The sequence below is a fragment of the Anguilla rostrata genome, chromosome 6, assembly GCF_018555375.3.
Source record: "Anguilla rostrata isolate EN2019 chromosome 6, ASM1855537v3, whole genome shotgun sequence".
Classification (NCBI taxonomy): domain Eukaryota; kingdom Metazoa; phylum Chordata; class Actinopteri; order Anguilliformes; family Anguillidae; genus Anguilla; species Anguilla rostrata.
The window spans coordinates 49,759,956-49,777,009 of record NC_057938.1 but is presented as its reverse complement, the minus strand read 5'-3'; the positions used below and the strand labels follow the sequence as shown (position 1 = coordinate 49,777,009).

At 50.0% G+C, this 17,054-nt stretch overlaps 1 protein-coding gene across 3 annotated transcripts in view; it reads right to left on the bottom strand.

Annotated features, from left to right (window-relative positions):
* Positions 1-299: 299 nt before the first annotated feature.
* The window catches only part of cep85l (centrosomal protein 85, like), a 64,564-nt gene continuing 47,809 nt past the window's right edge, over positions 300-17,054 (bottom strand). For all 3 annotated transcript variants that reach the window (XM_064340310.1, XM_064340309.1, XM_064340308.1), the window contains exons 4-13: positions 12,145-12,230; positions 9,550-9,667; positions 8,988-9,173; positions 8,170-8,322; positions 7,454-7,608; positions 7,216-7,333; positions 7,057-7,107; positions 5,905-6,012; positions 4,535-4,715; positions 300-3,173 (exon numbers count right to left, since the gene is read on the bottom strand). In XM_064340310.1, the coding sequence (XP_064196380.1) occupies positions 3,010-3,173; positions 4,535-4,715; positions 5,905-6,012; positions 7,057-7,107; positions 7,216-7,333; positions 7,454-7,608; positions 8,170-8,322; positions 8,988-9,173; positions 9,550-9,667; positions 12,145-12,230 (1,320 nt within the window). In that variant the 3' untranslated portion in view covers positions 300-3,009. The remainder of the gene's footprint in view (positions 3,174-4,534; positions 4,716-5,904; positions 6,013-7,056; positions 7,108-7,215; positions 7,334-7,453; positions 7,609-8,169; positions 8,323-8,987; positions 9,174-9,549; positions 9,668-12,144; positions 12,231-17,054) is intronic.

Below are 17,054 nucleotides of genomic sequence, written 5' to 3'. Positions count from 1 at the left end.
ATTAAAAGCTCCCAGATGGAGTGGCCTGATTACAGCTTGCTGACGCCGTTCACCGCTGACCTCTCCGGCATCTTAATTTCCTCCGACTATCTCAGAGTTCTGGTTGATTAAAATAAAATGGACCCATTAACGGCTGGCGCAAGACTACATAAACATCCTTTACTTGACATTTGCAAAACTTTTGAAAATGTCTAATAACCTCTCACGACAACCGAAATTTACTGCAAATTCATCATTATGCATGTATATACAATACCTGCTCTTTAAGATGAACTGGAAAGTAAGAAATACAAAGACAATTTGTATATATAGAAAAATATTTTATTTGCCATCTGTACAAATAAAAGCGAAAGAAACTCTTCAAATGGAAAAATACTAGTTGCAGTTAATACTTTTTTTTTTAGAACAATGTATATAAATATACCTTTGGCATTCATAAAATCTAGCTGCAAAACTAAAAGCTTAAAATGGTAGAAACCTTTTGAGGAAAATCCTGCGTACAGGAAAGCCAACCAGCGGCTAAATCCACAGTGCACTGCAGGAGCTGGCCATGACAACCGCACGCTTCCCATTTGTCCAGGTTGTGTAAAATAAAAACATAAAAAAGAAAGAACCTTTCAAGTCCCATCAATCGCTGCTCGCTGTGTCTTGGTACACTCCTCAAATTACATTTCCTAAGGGATTACTAATGTTGGATTTTTCACCTGAGCAGATACTGTATGCAATGTCCAGAGCTACATAGCATAGCACAGTGACCTTTACATGCCGATGGAACCCTTTTAAGCCAGCCCGAGAGAGGCAGAAATGGATTCGTAGTTTTGTGACTGTGCGACACACATGCAGGTGTTTTTACCAGTCGGTTCTGTCGCTTGCGAAATTTCTGTGAGGAAGAAAATGTCCCATCTGGGGGGAGACCTGCCACGTTTTTGTCAAGGCACAGAGAGGACATGCAACATGCCTCGTATCATCTGTATTCGTTGCGTCCTAGAGAGCTGGTAAATGTGATATTGCATAGTATTTACACCCCATGGTAGTACACAATTGTTTTTTGCTAATTAGGCTTCCTACAGGGCACATAACGTGTCCCATCAGAGAGACCAATATGATGCACTCCCATGCATATAATGACCAACAGAAACAGAGATTGTATGTTGAAGTTTGCTGGCTGGTTCAATCCCTTTTTACTACACAAAAATCCTCTTTCAAAGACGCACGATGCGTGGGTTGTCATAACCGAAACTCTGAACGTTTCTTTCCCTTTGTAATAAAAAACACAAAGCGAGAGGGCGGGTGTTTCCTGTGGCGCGTGGGGGCCGTTGAAACGACTGGAAGAACGGCGCGTGTGAGAGAGCGGGATTCCCGCCACGTTACATTCCACATGGGGGGGCCTGGGCTCGAGACGGCCTCTGGCGCCTGGCGGACCTTGGGTATGGAGGAGCGGACGCCTGGGGGTCGCTCGAACTCGTTTCCGAAGATGAGATCGGCGGCGTTCTCGGCTGGTTTCTCTCCGAGGGCGGAACGTTAAAGCCCCAGAGTCCTTTGTGCTTGTGTGGCTGCGGAACACATGACCTCGCATCGTATGCTCGGCCGTACGGAAGCTTCGCACGGCCATTTTGGAAAGTGACGCGCAACGATGAAAACGATCGTTTTCAGGGAACGCTCAAACTAAATATTGTGGCATCCGATTGTGTCTATTTTGAAAAAGCACTTTAACCAGATTTTCTTTTAATCCGCAGCACATAAACAAAGGGCTTGCCAAAGAAAACCAGCCAACCAATCCTGCATTCTTAAGAAGAACTGAAGCAATTAGTTGGAAAGTCATCTTTGTAAACCGTTATTTGCATGTGTTTTAACAAGTCACGCTAAAACTCGACGAATAAAAATTTTCCTGAATTTGTTTGACCTGCGTGCATCTTGCACAAAGCCCCCTGAATCTTTTCTCGCAAAGTTTATAAACTCCGATGCAAACAATCCAGTCTGTAGTAACAGAAATATTGCTCGACTCTGCAGCCAACACGTTTGGTTTGTGTTCGGTACAGCTGGTATACTAGAGGAAACTGCCTGTGACTTCTTTCACAGGTATACTGGACTCTTTTAGATTTAGCAAGATCGGACTGTACACACTGAACTTAATTCAGGACAGTGCGCAGAACCACGCTCACACCATATAGAGATGAGCAACACTGAACCTGACACAAAGGTGCGTTGGAGGGACACCCCGGTATCCATGGTTCCCTCGAGGTCGTTGCCCTGTCGTGACGGGCTGCGCCACCTGGCGACGTCGACCCGCGACTGTCACTCGCCAGGGGAACAGGATCTCTACCCTCCGTCTTTGGGCTCAGATCCTGATGGAAACTCCTTGAGGTTAAAGGGCGTTGGGCTCTGCTTACAGTGTGGTAGGAAACGGGCCAGCAGACGTGTAGATGATGAACGTTTCAAAATCGTGAGGCACTTGGAAAAGCAGCATTGAGAGCCTTTCATTTTTTTTCTTTTTTTTGCACAGGCCAATGAGACTGCGGACGGAAGTGTGACACACCCAGAGAACCTTCCGGAACCTGGTTCTGAGAGCAGTTTTTTCACGGAGTGGCCCCTGGACACCTGCAAGAGGGCCAGGACTTTCCAGGGTTTAAATAAAAACAAGGTCCGATCGGTTACAACAGAAAAACCTCCGGTGAAAAACGAGACACAGGAATCAAAGGGTTATGAGTTAAAAACACGAGGGGGAGGAGAACGAGAAACAAGGGGGTTAACACTGAAACTCAGAAATGAGAAGACGCTTCCGTGTAAACCAGATTCACAGCTTGGTCCTACATTCAGTAGTAAGGGAGGTTATTTCAGGTCAATCCGCCCTCCCTGTGCGAAGACGCCGTACCTCTTCTCTCTTCTTCGCCTCATTTCCCTTCCCTTCTTTATAAACGGGGGCCCCGCCCCCTCTCGTCCTCCTGCCCGGGTTTACGATTGGCCGACCCCGACGGAGTTCCGGAAAGGGGGCGGAGCCGAGCGCGCCCGTCACTGCGTGGTGCAGCTGTCCCCCATGTCCTGGGCGTAGCGGTCGGAGATGATGGTCCGCAGGTCGTCCACGTCCTTCCTCAGCTGCCGCACCTCCGCCAGCTTGGCCCGCAGGCCGTCCTCGATCAGCGGCCTCTCGTTCTCCTCGCTCGAGCAGCTCATCGCTGTGGGGAGGAGTCAGGAGGGAGGGGGGCGGGGTCAGAGGGCTAGTCAGGAACCAGAACGATCCTACCAGCTTTCAGCTCAGCAGACTGACAGCCATATGTTCGGTGCTCATTACGTTACATTACAGTTTGACATAAGGGGACCGTATGGGGACCTTGCTGTACTGCAATATATACAGTAAATATGTTCATTTTTGTGCAAATATAATTTACCTCTTAGAAATATACTGCATTTTCAAGTGTTAATAGTTTGTACATAAGTTTGTATATACAATTATATTTGCATGTATTGTGAAGTGCAACAATTTCTCGATAATAGATATTATTTAAATAAACCGCTATATATTCTATTTCGGTAACGAGAGCATAGCAATGGAACTGACTTGGGTCACCAGATACAAAAGCTGGAGCTTTGCCATCCACATGTAAACAACCTACCACGTTATTAGTAATGATTATAATAAAAAAGAACATCTCGATCGCAATAACAGTAAACATGAAAATGATTTCCACTTGAACTGATTACACATTAAAGGGGTCAATTACGTGGAGGGAAATTGTGCACATGACGCATAAACGCTCGTTTCTACGGATACATCTCAATACATTTTCCCACGTTTTGGCAGAGAAAATGATCAGAGCGTTATTTTCACTATCCTTTTCACATTTTCTGTTTTTCGCGTATTTTTTTTTTTTTTGTCGAAGCGCAATGAATAATGCATGCGTTCGGAAGGCTGAGGTAGGTGCGTAACTCGCCTTCCCCCCTGTTTAATGGTAATGCAGCTACAGCCGGCAGTGTGACAGACAGAAGGGGACATTTCTACCGGAATGATCTCTCTCTATTGTGGAAGGAGAGTGACAGCTCTTTTATCTGAGCCGAGCTGTTGAAAAGTGTGAATTTATTCGTCACTGACGCGGGGAGCTGACAGCTCCTGCTCTGCTTCTGCCTTGGTGGGTCGGCTTTGCCGGAGTCCTAACCTTAACCCTAACATGAGCACAGGAGGAGTGATGCGGGGACGCTGCCTATCACCATTTTAAAGGGATTTAGAACTGTGCACTGTGTCCCAGAGGTGTTTGAACAGTACTGTTTATGGGAGGCGGGTGTGTGCGCATGGGTGAGTGCGTGTGTGTGTGTATGTGTGCGTCTGCGTATGCGTGTGCACACTGGACAGTATGTTGTTTGAGGACAGTATGGTGTTGTGTGGTAGTGTGATTGGTAGACAGTGGGTTGTGTACAGCAGTGTGATTGGTAGACAGTGTGGTGTGTAGCGCAGTTTGGTTTGTAGACAGTGTGGTGCGTATAACAGTGCAGAGTGTAGAACAGCGCGTAGCGCACGCGCGATGGGGACGATGCTACTCACACTTGATGCCCAGCAGCAGCGCCAGGTTGGGCTCCTTGCCCTGAGCCCGCTGGGTCAGGATGCTGCAGAGCGCCTTCAGGTCCAGCAGGCACAGGGACATCTCCTTCAGCAGGGGCCCCACCTCGGGCCCCGGCACGCCCGGGGCCTGCTGCTCCGCCTCCTCCTCCACCTGTCTTTGGTTCTGCGGGGGGAGAACATCACACACACATGCACACTCTCAGAGACCACCACTGGAACATCACATTGTATATAACCCTGCTCTCATGTCACATGATGCCTTCTGGAGGAATCTGGGCTAAAGCTGAGCTCCACAGTGTCCTCACAAAATGGCGGCATCGTTCTCTGATTCAGGGCCACGCAGAACGGAGAACGGCACAAGACCGAGGCGGGAGGAACCCTGAATTGTCTGTTTGAAATTCCCACGCTACTGTCACTACGCATTTGCAACAATAAACACGTTTCTATTACCAGTAACAAGGAGCCATTTGTGCGGCACTCTGTGTAAAAAGCTTTCTGTATTTAACTTGACAGGGTCGACCAGCCGTCATTTCTAGCTGTAGGGCGAACATCATTCTTACATGAGACTGGCTGAACCTCTAGGGACCTGAGCTGAAGGTATGACAGCTGTGGATTCTGAGCTCTGTGTGTGTGCGTGGTGTGTATTTGTGTGTGTGTATGTATGTGTTTGTGTGTATGTGTATGTGTGTGTGTGTGTGTGTGTGTGGTATGTGGTGTGTGTGTATGTGTGGGCATGCATTTGTATTCTTCTCCCTATATGTGCTCGAGAGGTAGGCTAGCTGATTTATTTGATGTAAATTGATGATTTATTTGCAAACCAGACACTGTCATCCAGGGTAATTTTATGTCATTTAACAGCTGGCTACGTTTCTCAAGGACACGGTGACTGTGCTTAAGCCAGGATTCAAACCTGCAATCATCAGGTCTTAAGCCTGTTTCTCTTGTCATCAGCCCTCACTATTGCTTTAGAGCGTTATTTAACACAACTTAATACAGCAGGGAGCAAGGGAGAAACAACGGTGATGGAAAGACGTGCTCGCAGTTCACTGGAGGGAGGGGCGGAGCTGCCTCCTGTTAGGAAAGGTGAGGGTGGGGTCTAACCGAATAACCAAAACTAATGACACATACTTCAATATATGGATTTTTTTTTTTAACGTGATAAACATTTCACAGCAGGGGATCAAAAATTTATATAAACCATAATCTGTATATTTTCTAAGATATCGTGAAGCGTGGCAATGTCTTGCAACATATTACATTTTGATAGATTTTCAGAGAATTTCATTTCCATAAAGGAAATTAACCTTCCAGAAACACTGTGTGTGAGAAAGAGAGAAAGAGACTCTCTCTACCTCCTGAAGTGTTTTGGAGAGCGTCTCCAGGTCCTGGTCTTTCTCCAGAAGCCGCTTGCGCAGGTCCTGAGAGACTCCTTTCTCCTTCTGCAGCCTCTTCTCTGCAGCCTGAAACCACAAGCACATGATCACACACCCAACTTGAGAAGACCATCACACAATCACACACCCAACCTGAGAGGACCAAAACATCACACACCCAACCTGAGAGAACCAACATATCATCACACACCCAACCTGAGAGGACCAACACACAATCACACACCCAACTTGAGAGGACCAACACACTAATCTTATGGTGGTTTGCTCTACTGTATAACAACACAGCCAATGTCACTGCTTACGTTTTCGACTCTAACTCCTCATCACTCGCACTAGTGCCGTTTTTCCTTCCTAAAATGATAAGAAATCTTCCAGTTCCAACTAAAATACAACCTATACTCCAAATACAACTGTAAAAACAAGCCAGAGCAACAGCAATGTCCATTGTTTTGGATCACTCTAAGAGAGTTTTAAAACGCATCGCCCAACTTAAAAACAATCTGTGCACCGCCCCGTGTCCGTGGGAAGAGCGCGCTTCGATTGACAGGTGCGCGCTGCGTGATGGTAAAACCGTCCCTGGCGCGGAGGCTAATGAATAATTTATAGTTTACCGTGAAAGTTAATGTCCCGACGGAGACGCTGTTCTCACTCCCGACGTCGGGGATATCAATATGGCAGCAAATCACGACGCTAATGACTGCGGCGCCGCTAGCTCATCATCACGCGCGTTAGACCCCTCTCCACCCCGACGGTCCCCCGCGAACCGCCCCGCTTATTCTCCTCTTACGCGCTGCCGGTGTTGCATGTAAACAGCACCGCGCCTTTTACCTGACTAAAATCGCACCGCTCTGGAGCAACAGCAACAGGTTCGTTTTTGACAGTGACGCACGCACAGCACTGCGGCGCGGTCAGACAGTCACATGAGGTATCTCACCAGCGGCTCGGTTACGTGCGCATTCGCGGTACACAGGGTCAGATAAAGAGCGGAGGACAGGATTTTGAATGACGGAGATGATATGCCGCGCTCCCTGTGTCACAGATATTGATGATACCGGCAGGTAATACTGAGCGCTTTTGACTGTGGGGAACGGGGTCACGTGAGATTCTTACCGTTAATTCGAGAGTGAGCTTCTCAATTTGTTTCTTCTGATTGTCGATGAGCTGGGAGGGAGAGAGAGAGAGGGAGGAGAGGGTTAGAAAGGCGCTGGCTGTGAGGAGACTGTGGGAGGTGATGGGGGAGGTGCAGAGGGAGGCGCCAGCGAGCCCCACCTGGCTGCTCTGCGTGTGCTGCTCCTGCAGACGGGCCCGGTCCCTCTCCAGCTGCTTCAGGTCCAGCATGGGCAGCCGCACGCCGTCCTCCAGGCACTGCTCCACCTTCTCCGTCAGGCTGTGAAAGAGAGAGAGAGAGAGAGCCACAGCTCAGAGTTACAGCACAGCAGAGAGCACTGCTCCTGAGAGAAAGAAGATGCATGCAGAATGTTCACAGGCACGCTTCAGGCTCTGGTACCTCTGCACGGCTGCCACCAGCTCCTTCTCCCTCTTGGCCTGGGTCTCGATGAGGGCCTCCTTCTCCTTGAGCAAAGCGTGGCTCTCCTCCAGGCTCTGCTCCAGCTGGGTCACCTTCTCTTGGAGGGTCCGGGCCTTCCCCTGCACCTCCTCCAGCTGGGACACAACACCCCCCCAACAACATGTTAGCACATCTGCAGAAACGCCCTCGACCAGACCAGAAATACCCATATCGAGAAGAGTAACAACTACTTAGTTTCTACCGACCTCTGGTGGACATACTGAGTACTGCAGCAAGTGACTGCACATCACTTCTGTCAAAAAGCAACTACGCAAAAATCTGGCATCTTTACAAATACATAAATATTTTCGAAAGGCAAATCGAATATTGATTCTAATTTCAAATACTGCCCAGGAAAAGGTGCTTTACAGCTGCACGTAATAGTCCAGCTGAACCCCCACGCCCCAGTTAGAGGCCATAATTGCATTTGCGAAACTGATTAAGACAAATGATGATTTAATTACGGCTAAGCAGTGCCTTAACTACTGTATTACACAGAAACGTGAAAAGAAACGCCTGTTCTCTCTAAGCTATTGATCGCGGTTAATAGAGGGGCCTAAGGGAGCCCTGGATGTAGGGATTAGCGAGGGGCCCTGTGACGGTGCAGGGGCCCCCCAGGGTAGGCGGTCTTGGGGGGCGGGGAGCAGGGGGCATACCTGCTGGGCCTGGCTCTGGACCTCGTCCAGGGAGGGCAGGTCGGCCAGGTACTTCTCCAGCGTCTCCACGCGCTGCTGCTTCTCCTGGTTCTGCTCGCTCTCCCGCTGGCACTTCTTCTTCAGGCTGCTGATGTAGCGGTCGCGCGTCTTCATCTGAGGAAGACCAACAGAGCGTCAGGGGGGGGCCCCCCGCCCAGTTCCCCGCCTTCCGCTCATCCCCGGCATCCGTCTCTACCGCCAGCGCGGGCCCATCGCGTTAACGGGAAAAACCCCCAGTGAGCGTAACGGTCTTACACGTCTTTAATCCCAATGTGTGGGACGGCCCAAGGGCCAAACAAGCTATTTAACATGCGCCGTGTCCCGGCACTGAAACCGGTGATACACGGAGATAAATCAGCTGAGGTTTTATAGCCAGCAGGAAATTTCCCAGCCCAATTACAGTATGACCACAGAACAAATCACCGTGTCTAATGAGGAACGATCTTAACGAGAAAGAAACCCTTTAATTACAAGTTAATTAAAAATGCGTACTTCCATGGCGGTAAGGCAGACCACTTTACATTACGGTGCCCCCCCCCCCATGCGATCACAGTGTTACATAACCATAAATATTTAACAATTTCAGTGTGTTTAAGGATTTCCATGCTATAAGCCAATTATGTCTCCCTACACAATACACCGGTGTACATATAATCACATGGGTACATGGCCACACATAAAATGTGACCAATCAGAATTCATGTATATGACTGTAACTACAACAGAAATCTGTGAGGGGCGGGCGGGCGGGGCGGGCGTGGCGAGGCGGGGCAGCCCACCTTCTCCTCCAGCTTCTTGATGTCCTCGGTGTACTTCTGGGTGTTCTGTTTGAGGAACTCGTTGAGGTGGATCACCTCCAGCTCTGCGGCGGCCAGCTTGCGGCCCGGCTCCCCGTTCTCGCAGCACAGGGGGCTCGGCCTGTCGGGGAGTTGCCCCGGAGATGCTGGGCTGCTGTACGGGGACTCCTGTCACATAGTAGGTGGGCGGAGTTTATAGTTAGCGACGATTAATGAACAGCCTCTTCATTTCATATACAAACTGGCTAGACCGTTGGTGATAAGAAACTTCAAACATTTTTTCTCTATTGCTCTGTTTCTTGCTCTTTTCTGCTATACTGCAAAGCGTCTTTGTGGCAGTTCTCTGTAAAATGTCCTATGCAAATAAAATTGATCTGATTGGATAAAAATACCAGAGCTATTGTATTAGTATTCTCCAGTTAAAAATGGCATAAATCCACCATGAGACATCTTCGGGTTCAGTTAACTGTTGAGCAACAGTGCCTTTAAATAAACTGACAGGTAGTTCCAGTCTGGAACTACTGATAGGTAGTTCCAGACGTACCTTAGGTTGGAGCAGGTAGGAGTCTTCACAGCGCCCCCTCTGGCCGTGGATGACTTGCTGCGCTCTCAGCTCGTTCTCCCTGATTCGCGCGTGGAGCTGCAAGATCTGCTGCTTTTGCCTGAAGGGAAGATAGATCAAAGCATTTTGTGCATTAGCAAATGGACAATCAAACGCTTGTCTGTACACGCGTGTGGCTAAGTAAAGCTCAAGCTTTTTTCTGCATCTGAATAGATCTTTTCCTGGTCTATTCGTGTTCGGTTTCCTTTTCTCAACCTTAAAACAGACACAAAAACAAGAACAGATCTGCTTTCCTGGCTCAATCCTTGAATTTCTTTTCAAGCCACTAACACAAAACCTCGCCAAACAATTTCCTTCAGGTGCTACAGGCTAGACTGTGGTCTGTGTTACACTCGCTGGTCCACAGCCAAGAATCTCACCCTTAGTGAGGGGTTATATAGGTTCACCGGCAGAGAGCTTCCTCCAGAAGAGCACTGAAACACCTCCCCCTGTGTTCTCAGGGGAAGCAGAGATTTGTGAGACGCATTAACAGAGCCGCGCCAGGGCAGCTAAACACTGCACTTAAAGGTGGACCGCTGAGCTAGCAGTGTAGCAACGAGAAACCAACTCAGCCCAAAACGGGACTACCAGACTACCGGGGACAGGGAGCGGGCTAACCGGTACACCGACGGCAGTCCTCGTTTTGATTGGTTTATTGTGTAACGCAGTTGACAGCAGTTCAAGTAGATTCCCATATACAAAGTCTGATTAGGATCTATTGGGATTTCGACAGTTAAAAGCTGTGACAGTTAAATACAGGACTACTCTTTATGGCTTCTAAATTACATCAGATCATGAATAATTTACATTACAGATTATAAATGCACTCAGATAAGCAGGGTTTAACAGGAACCAAGTGCATGCTATCCTGCTCTATGGTGCACGATAGCATCTGACCCATATCTCACAGGCCCACCATCCATTTGTCCAACCACTACCCCACACTGCAGCTTAAATGGTACTGGACAGTACTGCTGAAAACCTAGCCCTGTGCAATATTTCCAATTAAGGCTGCACTGATTTGGAAATGGAGGAAACAACCGGATTCATCTCCACTCTGTGAGCTGTGTCTGGGGTAACAGACCGCTGGTGTTTTGGGAGGTAAACACCCCTGTTGTCACGGCCAACAGTGCTCACAGCGCGTTCTGCAACCCGGTGTGTTCTGAGCGGTTGCAACGCCGGCCCACTTCTGACAAGCCGGTTATACACGGCCACCTTCTCCCACTGGAACCGAGGGGGTCTGTAAATCTTCACACTTAAAGCATTGACAAGAGGCCCTCTCTGTAAAATTCACCTTCGCTAAATCGGTCCTTCTCCCGACGGCCCGCTGGCAGCAGACTGATGAAAGGGAAAGGATTCCAAAAACAATGCATCAAAGTTCTCGTGATACCCGAAGCAGTTTGGTTGGCCATTTTATACCTCTCAGCAAAATAAAAAGGGTGCATTGAAATATGGTGGGAGAATGAGCCGGGAGCACCACGCCTGGCTTCGTTAGCCCGCCCTCTTGTGGTGAAACATGGAAAATCTTTTCATGTACCAGGGTATCATCTACTTTTCCTACAACTTGGGAAAAACAACAACACAATGACTTCAGTGCTTGCAATTTCCCCCTTTTCTAACGTGGAAAGATTTTACATACGATTACAAACACGGTTTTTTTTTTAATCACTATTTGATCCTGCAAACTGCATGCAGGTGCTGGCCCCTGAAACTGTGAGCCTGATCCCTGTGCTTTAATCCCAGCTCCTCTGATGTTCTGGCACTCCGCCACGTTAAATCTGCTCAGACGAAAAAAACAAATAAAAGAGATTTCGGGTAAAAATATCCGCCTGAGGATCCGCCGGAACGCCGGACGCCGCCAGCCGCGCGGGAACTGCGGCGGGATTTGATTGGTCCGTTTCGGTCGCCCGCCAGGGCTTTGGCGTTAATCCCCCGGCGGTTTCGGCCGTGTCCCGGCCCGACCCCGCGCGCGGGCGCCCCTGGTCCGCGGCGGCGGCGTCCCGGCGCGTATCGCTTTCGTTCCGGCACCGCGGCAGAAACCGGAGACGCGAGGGCGTCCGTCCCGCGGCGCCCGGACAATTCGGGTTGGTCGAGGTCGCCGTGGCTACCTTCCCGGGCGGGTCGGCGCTGTGGGCACCCGTCCGCTCCTGAACGCCGACAGACAGAGGAGCCGAGCAGAGGTGCGGCTCTGAGCCCGTTCTGCTCCCGCTCACTCAGACCCCTGCACACAGCGGCCGCCAGGCGGGAAACTACCCACCAGCACTGACGCCTGTCGCTTTTCTCCGCTTCGTCTTCGATGTATTTTCACCATCATAAAATTCAGATTTCGCGTGTTGACTATTTATATTAACCGGCACTAGTTTTGGTTTTTGATTTTCGCGTTTGACAAGCTGTGTCGTTTCATCCGGTTCAGGAAACCCTTTTTTTCAGCGGGCCAGCCGGGAAATGAGGAAGTGAGTAAATCTCGAGGAGGTTCACTGCAAGGACGAACAGACACGGTGAACGTGACCCGCTGAGATTCGAGGGAAAGCTGCTCACCTGTCAATCTCCAGCTCCCTCTGCCTCAGGAGGCCCTCTTTGATCTTCACCAGGGTGTTCATGGGAAGGGGCGTACTCCCGAGAGTCTGTAGGGGAATAAGAAGAAGAAGAAGAAAAAAGTCTTAAAAGTGGCATGAAGAACAAACTGATTCATATTCATATTCTATTACAGTAAGTCCCAGTCTACAACTGAACAGAAACTGTGGGAGAAGAAGCACACCATTGCCTCCCAGTGTCTCTCTACACACCAGTGAACGTGTCCCCTTCACTGGACACCCTACACAAGAACATTAGGAACATTCTATATGCAGGCAATGCAGGGATAACAATCACTATATTAAAAAAACAAAAGCAAACTGGTAATTATAAAAATAGTAAAACAGTTCAGTAATGGTAATACCCTTCAACCTTGCAACCATAAAAGGTCTCTGAAAGATTTGGACGACCGAAGATAAACTCTTTTAAACAGGGACTTAATCGCTGGAATGTCAAGTGAACAGGCTTATTTCCAATTTTTAAGAATTTGGGAGAAAAGGCTATTCCCCTGTGAGTATCCCCCAGGCAGGATGTCAAACACCACGTAAGAGGACTGGGAGTTCCTCCCTCTTGTGTGTCAGATACATTATCCCTGTGTCAAGACCCGTACATCTCAAAATACCGAAACGTCTCAAAACACCAACAAAACACCAACTTTTCCTTTATTGTTTCCTGAAGGCACGCAGCCCACATGTGCACAAGCATGCACAAACACACGCAGGCGCGCGCGCCATCGTTTCCATACAACGTGCAGAAATGCTGGCGACTCACTGCTAGCGGTGTCCGCGCCTGTTTAAATAGCGACCCCCCACCCAGAGACTAATCTCGTATAACATAACAAGCAGAAGGTGCCAAATGGCACCGACGCCGTCCCTCACCAAGGAGCTGTCAGAGAGCGCACGCCACGCTGATTCACGGGCTGCTGAAAGGGACGCATTTTGGGGTCGTGCGTGATGTCATTTCCCCCCTCGACAGGAACACGGCAGCCGCGCACGCACACGACAGGCTGGGGAGCCCACATCAAGCTGTTAACTCTGTCGTTCTTTCTGATGCCCAATCTTACATGGGGCCTCTTAATCACATCCACCAGGAATACTATAAAAAATAAAAACATTTAATTTTTCCTAAAGGAGGAATAAATTACTCGACGGAATGCGGCACAGGGGTATCTGAACTGTGGTGGCGTAGCTTGGACATGACCCACCTCTCAGAGGAGAAGCACTGGAGCCAAATGCCACTCCGAATTCACAGAATCTAAACAAATATCTGAAGGAGCTCTGGGTGTGAGAAACCATTAAATGTAAAAAATCTTAAATGCTAAATAAAACAGAAACATGTATAATAAAATGCTACATGCATAATATAATGAGAACCTCCCTGTTACCCATAAGAGAGGTACATTTATGTCTCAGGGGCACACATTGAAGACACTGAGGTCTCTTGAACTGTGTGAAATGACGCAAGTGCACAGTACACTCTTTTCCCCCCTATCTCACGTCAGATATGCGTTACCTATATTTTAATTGGCTCTTCAAAATAGTCACATTGTTTTTTCCACTGCCCGTGTCCAAGCTGTCCCGTGTCCAGTCTAAAAATAGCCCCCTCATTACCGTGCCGTATATCAGCGAGGCGCGCCGGCGTCCTCCCGAAAAACACGGTGTTGAATAGCCGCGGGCGGCGCGGCCCCGCGCGAGGGCAGGCGGGCCGTGATGATAGGAACCAGGTGGTTCGGCAGCGACCCGCGCCCCCGGGCCTACTTCACATAGCTGAGGCTATTTATAAACGCCTTTGTGCCAGGCTGCGAGGGGGTGGGCGGGTGCGTGGCGGGAGGGGTGGGGGGTTTGGTTTCAAGACTGCCGCCTCTCTCGCCACAGCGGAGATGGCGGTAATTCTCTGCCGAACGCAAACGAAAGGGCGGATCTAGCGGTCCACGGCGGCGAGGGTCCGCGATTCTCGTCCCTGCTCCGCGCGGAGACGGACGCCACTCGGCGAAGAGCTCCCAGATACGGCGCAAATAAACAGTCCGGCCCGGAGGGGGGAGGGGGAGGGGGAGGGACTCCAGTAGCGAAAACAAACAGCCATTTGGGGAGGGGGGGGACTTTCCAGGGCTGCGGTGTGGGCCAGGCCTGGGCGGCTGATCTGGCCAAAATGTCCCCGGTCCTGGCACCCCATCACAGCGCTGTGACATCAGCGGGGGCTTGGAACACGGTGACGCAGGGGACGGGTTCGAGGGTTGCGGTGTACTGGTGACGCGGGGGTCGCTGCTGCCCGGCTGCGTTTGACGTCGCTGGATTAGCCGATGGAAACCCTGAGGGACGCTGCGCCCTGTGTGTCCTGCTCTTTCAGCTACGCATAATCAAAATGGCCGCTTGGAGCTCCCTGACAAAGACACGGGGCAGCATCTCAATGTCCTGCTGACACACACAGAGGCAAATATACTGTGTGTGTGCTACTGTTTTTTTTATGTGTGTGTGAGTGTGTGTGTGTGTATACATATGTGTGCGTGTGTGTGTGTATATGTGTGTGTGTGTGTGTGTGTGTGTACATGCATATCACACTTATGTGCGAGTGTGTGTGTGTGTGAGTGTGTGTGTGTGCATGTGTATATGTGTGTGTACATGCATATCACACTCATGTGCGAGTGTGTGTGTATGTGTGCGTGTGTGTGTGTGCATGTGTGTATGTGTGTGTGTGTGTGCATGTGTGTATGTGCGTGTGTGTGAGTGTGTGTGCGTGCGTGAGTCTGTGTGCGTGCGTGTGTGAGTCTGTGTGTGAGTGAGTGTGTGTGTTGAGGGGATGGGAGGGAGCAGTGAATCCCGTTTGTTAGGGATTCTTGCTCTCGGGGTGGTGAGGCACATTCCCAGCGCTGCAGAAAGCTGGCGGTCCCCTGGGGTACGGGGCTAAAAACTCCTGCCTTTTAAGCTGAGGAACAGATCCCCACGCGAACGCGGACGCTCGTCGAGCGCCAGGGGACCCGGACGCGCTCGCAGCCCAGGAAGAGGGACCCCAGAGAGGAGGCCGGACCCCCGGTCAGCCCCTCTCTACCGTACACACCGCTTCTGACAGGCTTTACAAGCTAGCCATCCGTGTAGCGCTCTTTCAAACAGGCAGGCCTTGTGCCAGGGGTGTCCAATCTTATCCGAAAAGGGCTGTTTTGGTGCCAGTCTTTGTTTTAGCCCAGCACTACAACACCCAAATCTACTAATCAAGGTCTTGAAGACTAAAGACTATGATTAATTAGTTGAAATACTTGTCATATAGTTTATACAGAGCAGTGCCAATGCCGTCTTCAAAATGATTATTATTGAATAACATTGTCTGTGTGACCTCTCTGTCTTCATTTTTCTCAAGTGACAGGGCTTCGTAGTGAGCCTGGCGTGCTCAGACTGGCATACCGGTTTGTACACTGTTAAAATACAGAATTTGTTTGTCACGTGTAGGTCTGCCAGGTCACCTGTTGCCAGTGCTAATCCCTTCACCACCTCTACAGATCTGTCACCAGCGTTTCTGCAAGGCCATTTAAGCTTGGTATTTTTAATACCTCATAAAAATGTGGTGTTCGCTGGCCAGTTTTTGGTGATGCACAGCAACGTTCTGACCAATCAGAATTCTACATGCATAAATCAACGCACGAAGGACTTTCTCAGCCACAGTGGGTAACGAAAAAAAAAAAAACAGAAAAGCCTTCGATAACAAAAACAATGAGTCCGGAGGCCCCGCCCATCCTGAGAGCTTCTGGTGGGGAAACACATATTTAGTACTAAAGAGCTCTAAAAATATCACCCGCTGGCAAGGCCACAATCTGCGAGTCTTAACCCTCCCCCTGCCAAAGACAGCCTAAGCCTCAGAACAGAAACAACACAGCCTATATATATTTTATTTTTATCCAAATACCCGTTTCAATCACTTTTAAGCACTCTGGGCTACATTTGTGCTTAATGCAATATCAATAATGTTACTGAATAACATTCCCTCCTCTACTACCACAGTCAAACGGTAAGAGTGGCTTTGAGGTCCTTCCTTATACTCGACACAAACTGCACACGTGCAGAAGTCATGTTTGCCACAGGGGACAGAGGGGTGGGTGGGGGGGGGGGTTGGTGGGGTATGGGGGGCACGCGTACACTTGCCCGCTCCCTTTCGGCTCGTCCTGTCGCCACGCAGTCGGGGGTCTGGGCCGGGGGGGGGGGGTGGGGGGAGGGGGGCGGCTGTGGGGGCTTGAGTCGTGACCTTAGGTGAATGGTCTGGGGCATAGCTGTCGTTGTGCAGCAGCTGATACCGCTCTCCGCTCTGAGGTCATACAAACACCAAGGGGGCGATGGGAGTCGCAGCATGTCCGGAATCCACCACCCATCCCAACCCCCCCCCCCACCCCTCAACTTTCCCTCTCACCAAACACCCATAAGAGAGCAGGGCAGGGAGAGTGTGGGGTATGTGTGTGTACGTGCGCCTGTGTGTGGGGGGGGTTTACCCTTGACTACCTCACACCAGCTCGCCACTTCAAAAGCTGGCGGGACAAGGTGGCGCAAAGAGGACGATACGCAGGCGCCATTTGGAGAAGAGGGTGAAGTCATTGCTTCACGAAGCACGGTGACCTCCGAAAGAAAAGAAAGGGAGGGTACACTCTCAACAGCTGATGTTCGAGCAGGTGACCCAAAATTAGCTTTCTGCGCAGGTTGGAGGGCACCTCACGCAGACACCGGCCGGGCGCTCCCTCTGGCTCACGGGCACGGCCTACCGCAGCAATGTGAAGACTGCTGAGTGCCTGCTTTATTTAAAGTGCGGGGATTTGCCGGAGCACAGAGGGCTCGTATTTCAGGGGGCATTAATACAGCGGCTCGCAGCGCCGTGAGTTTGCCTAACGGTACACTCCC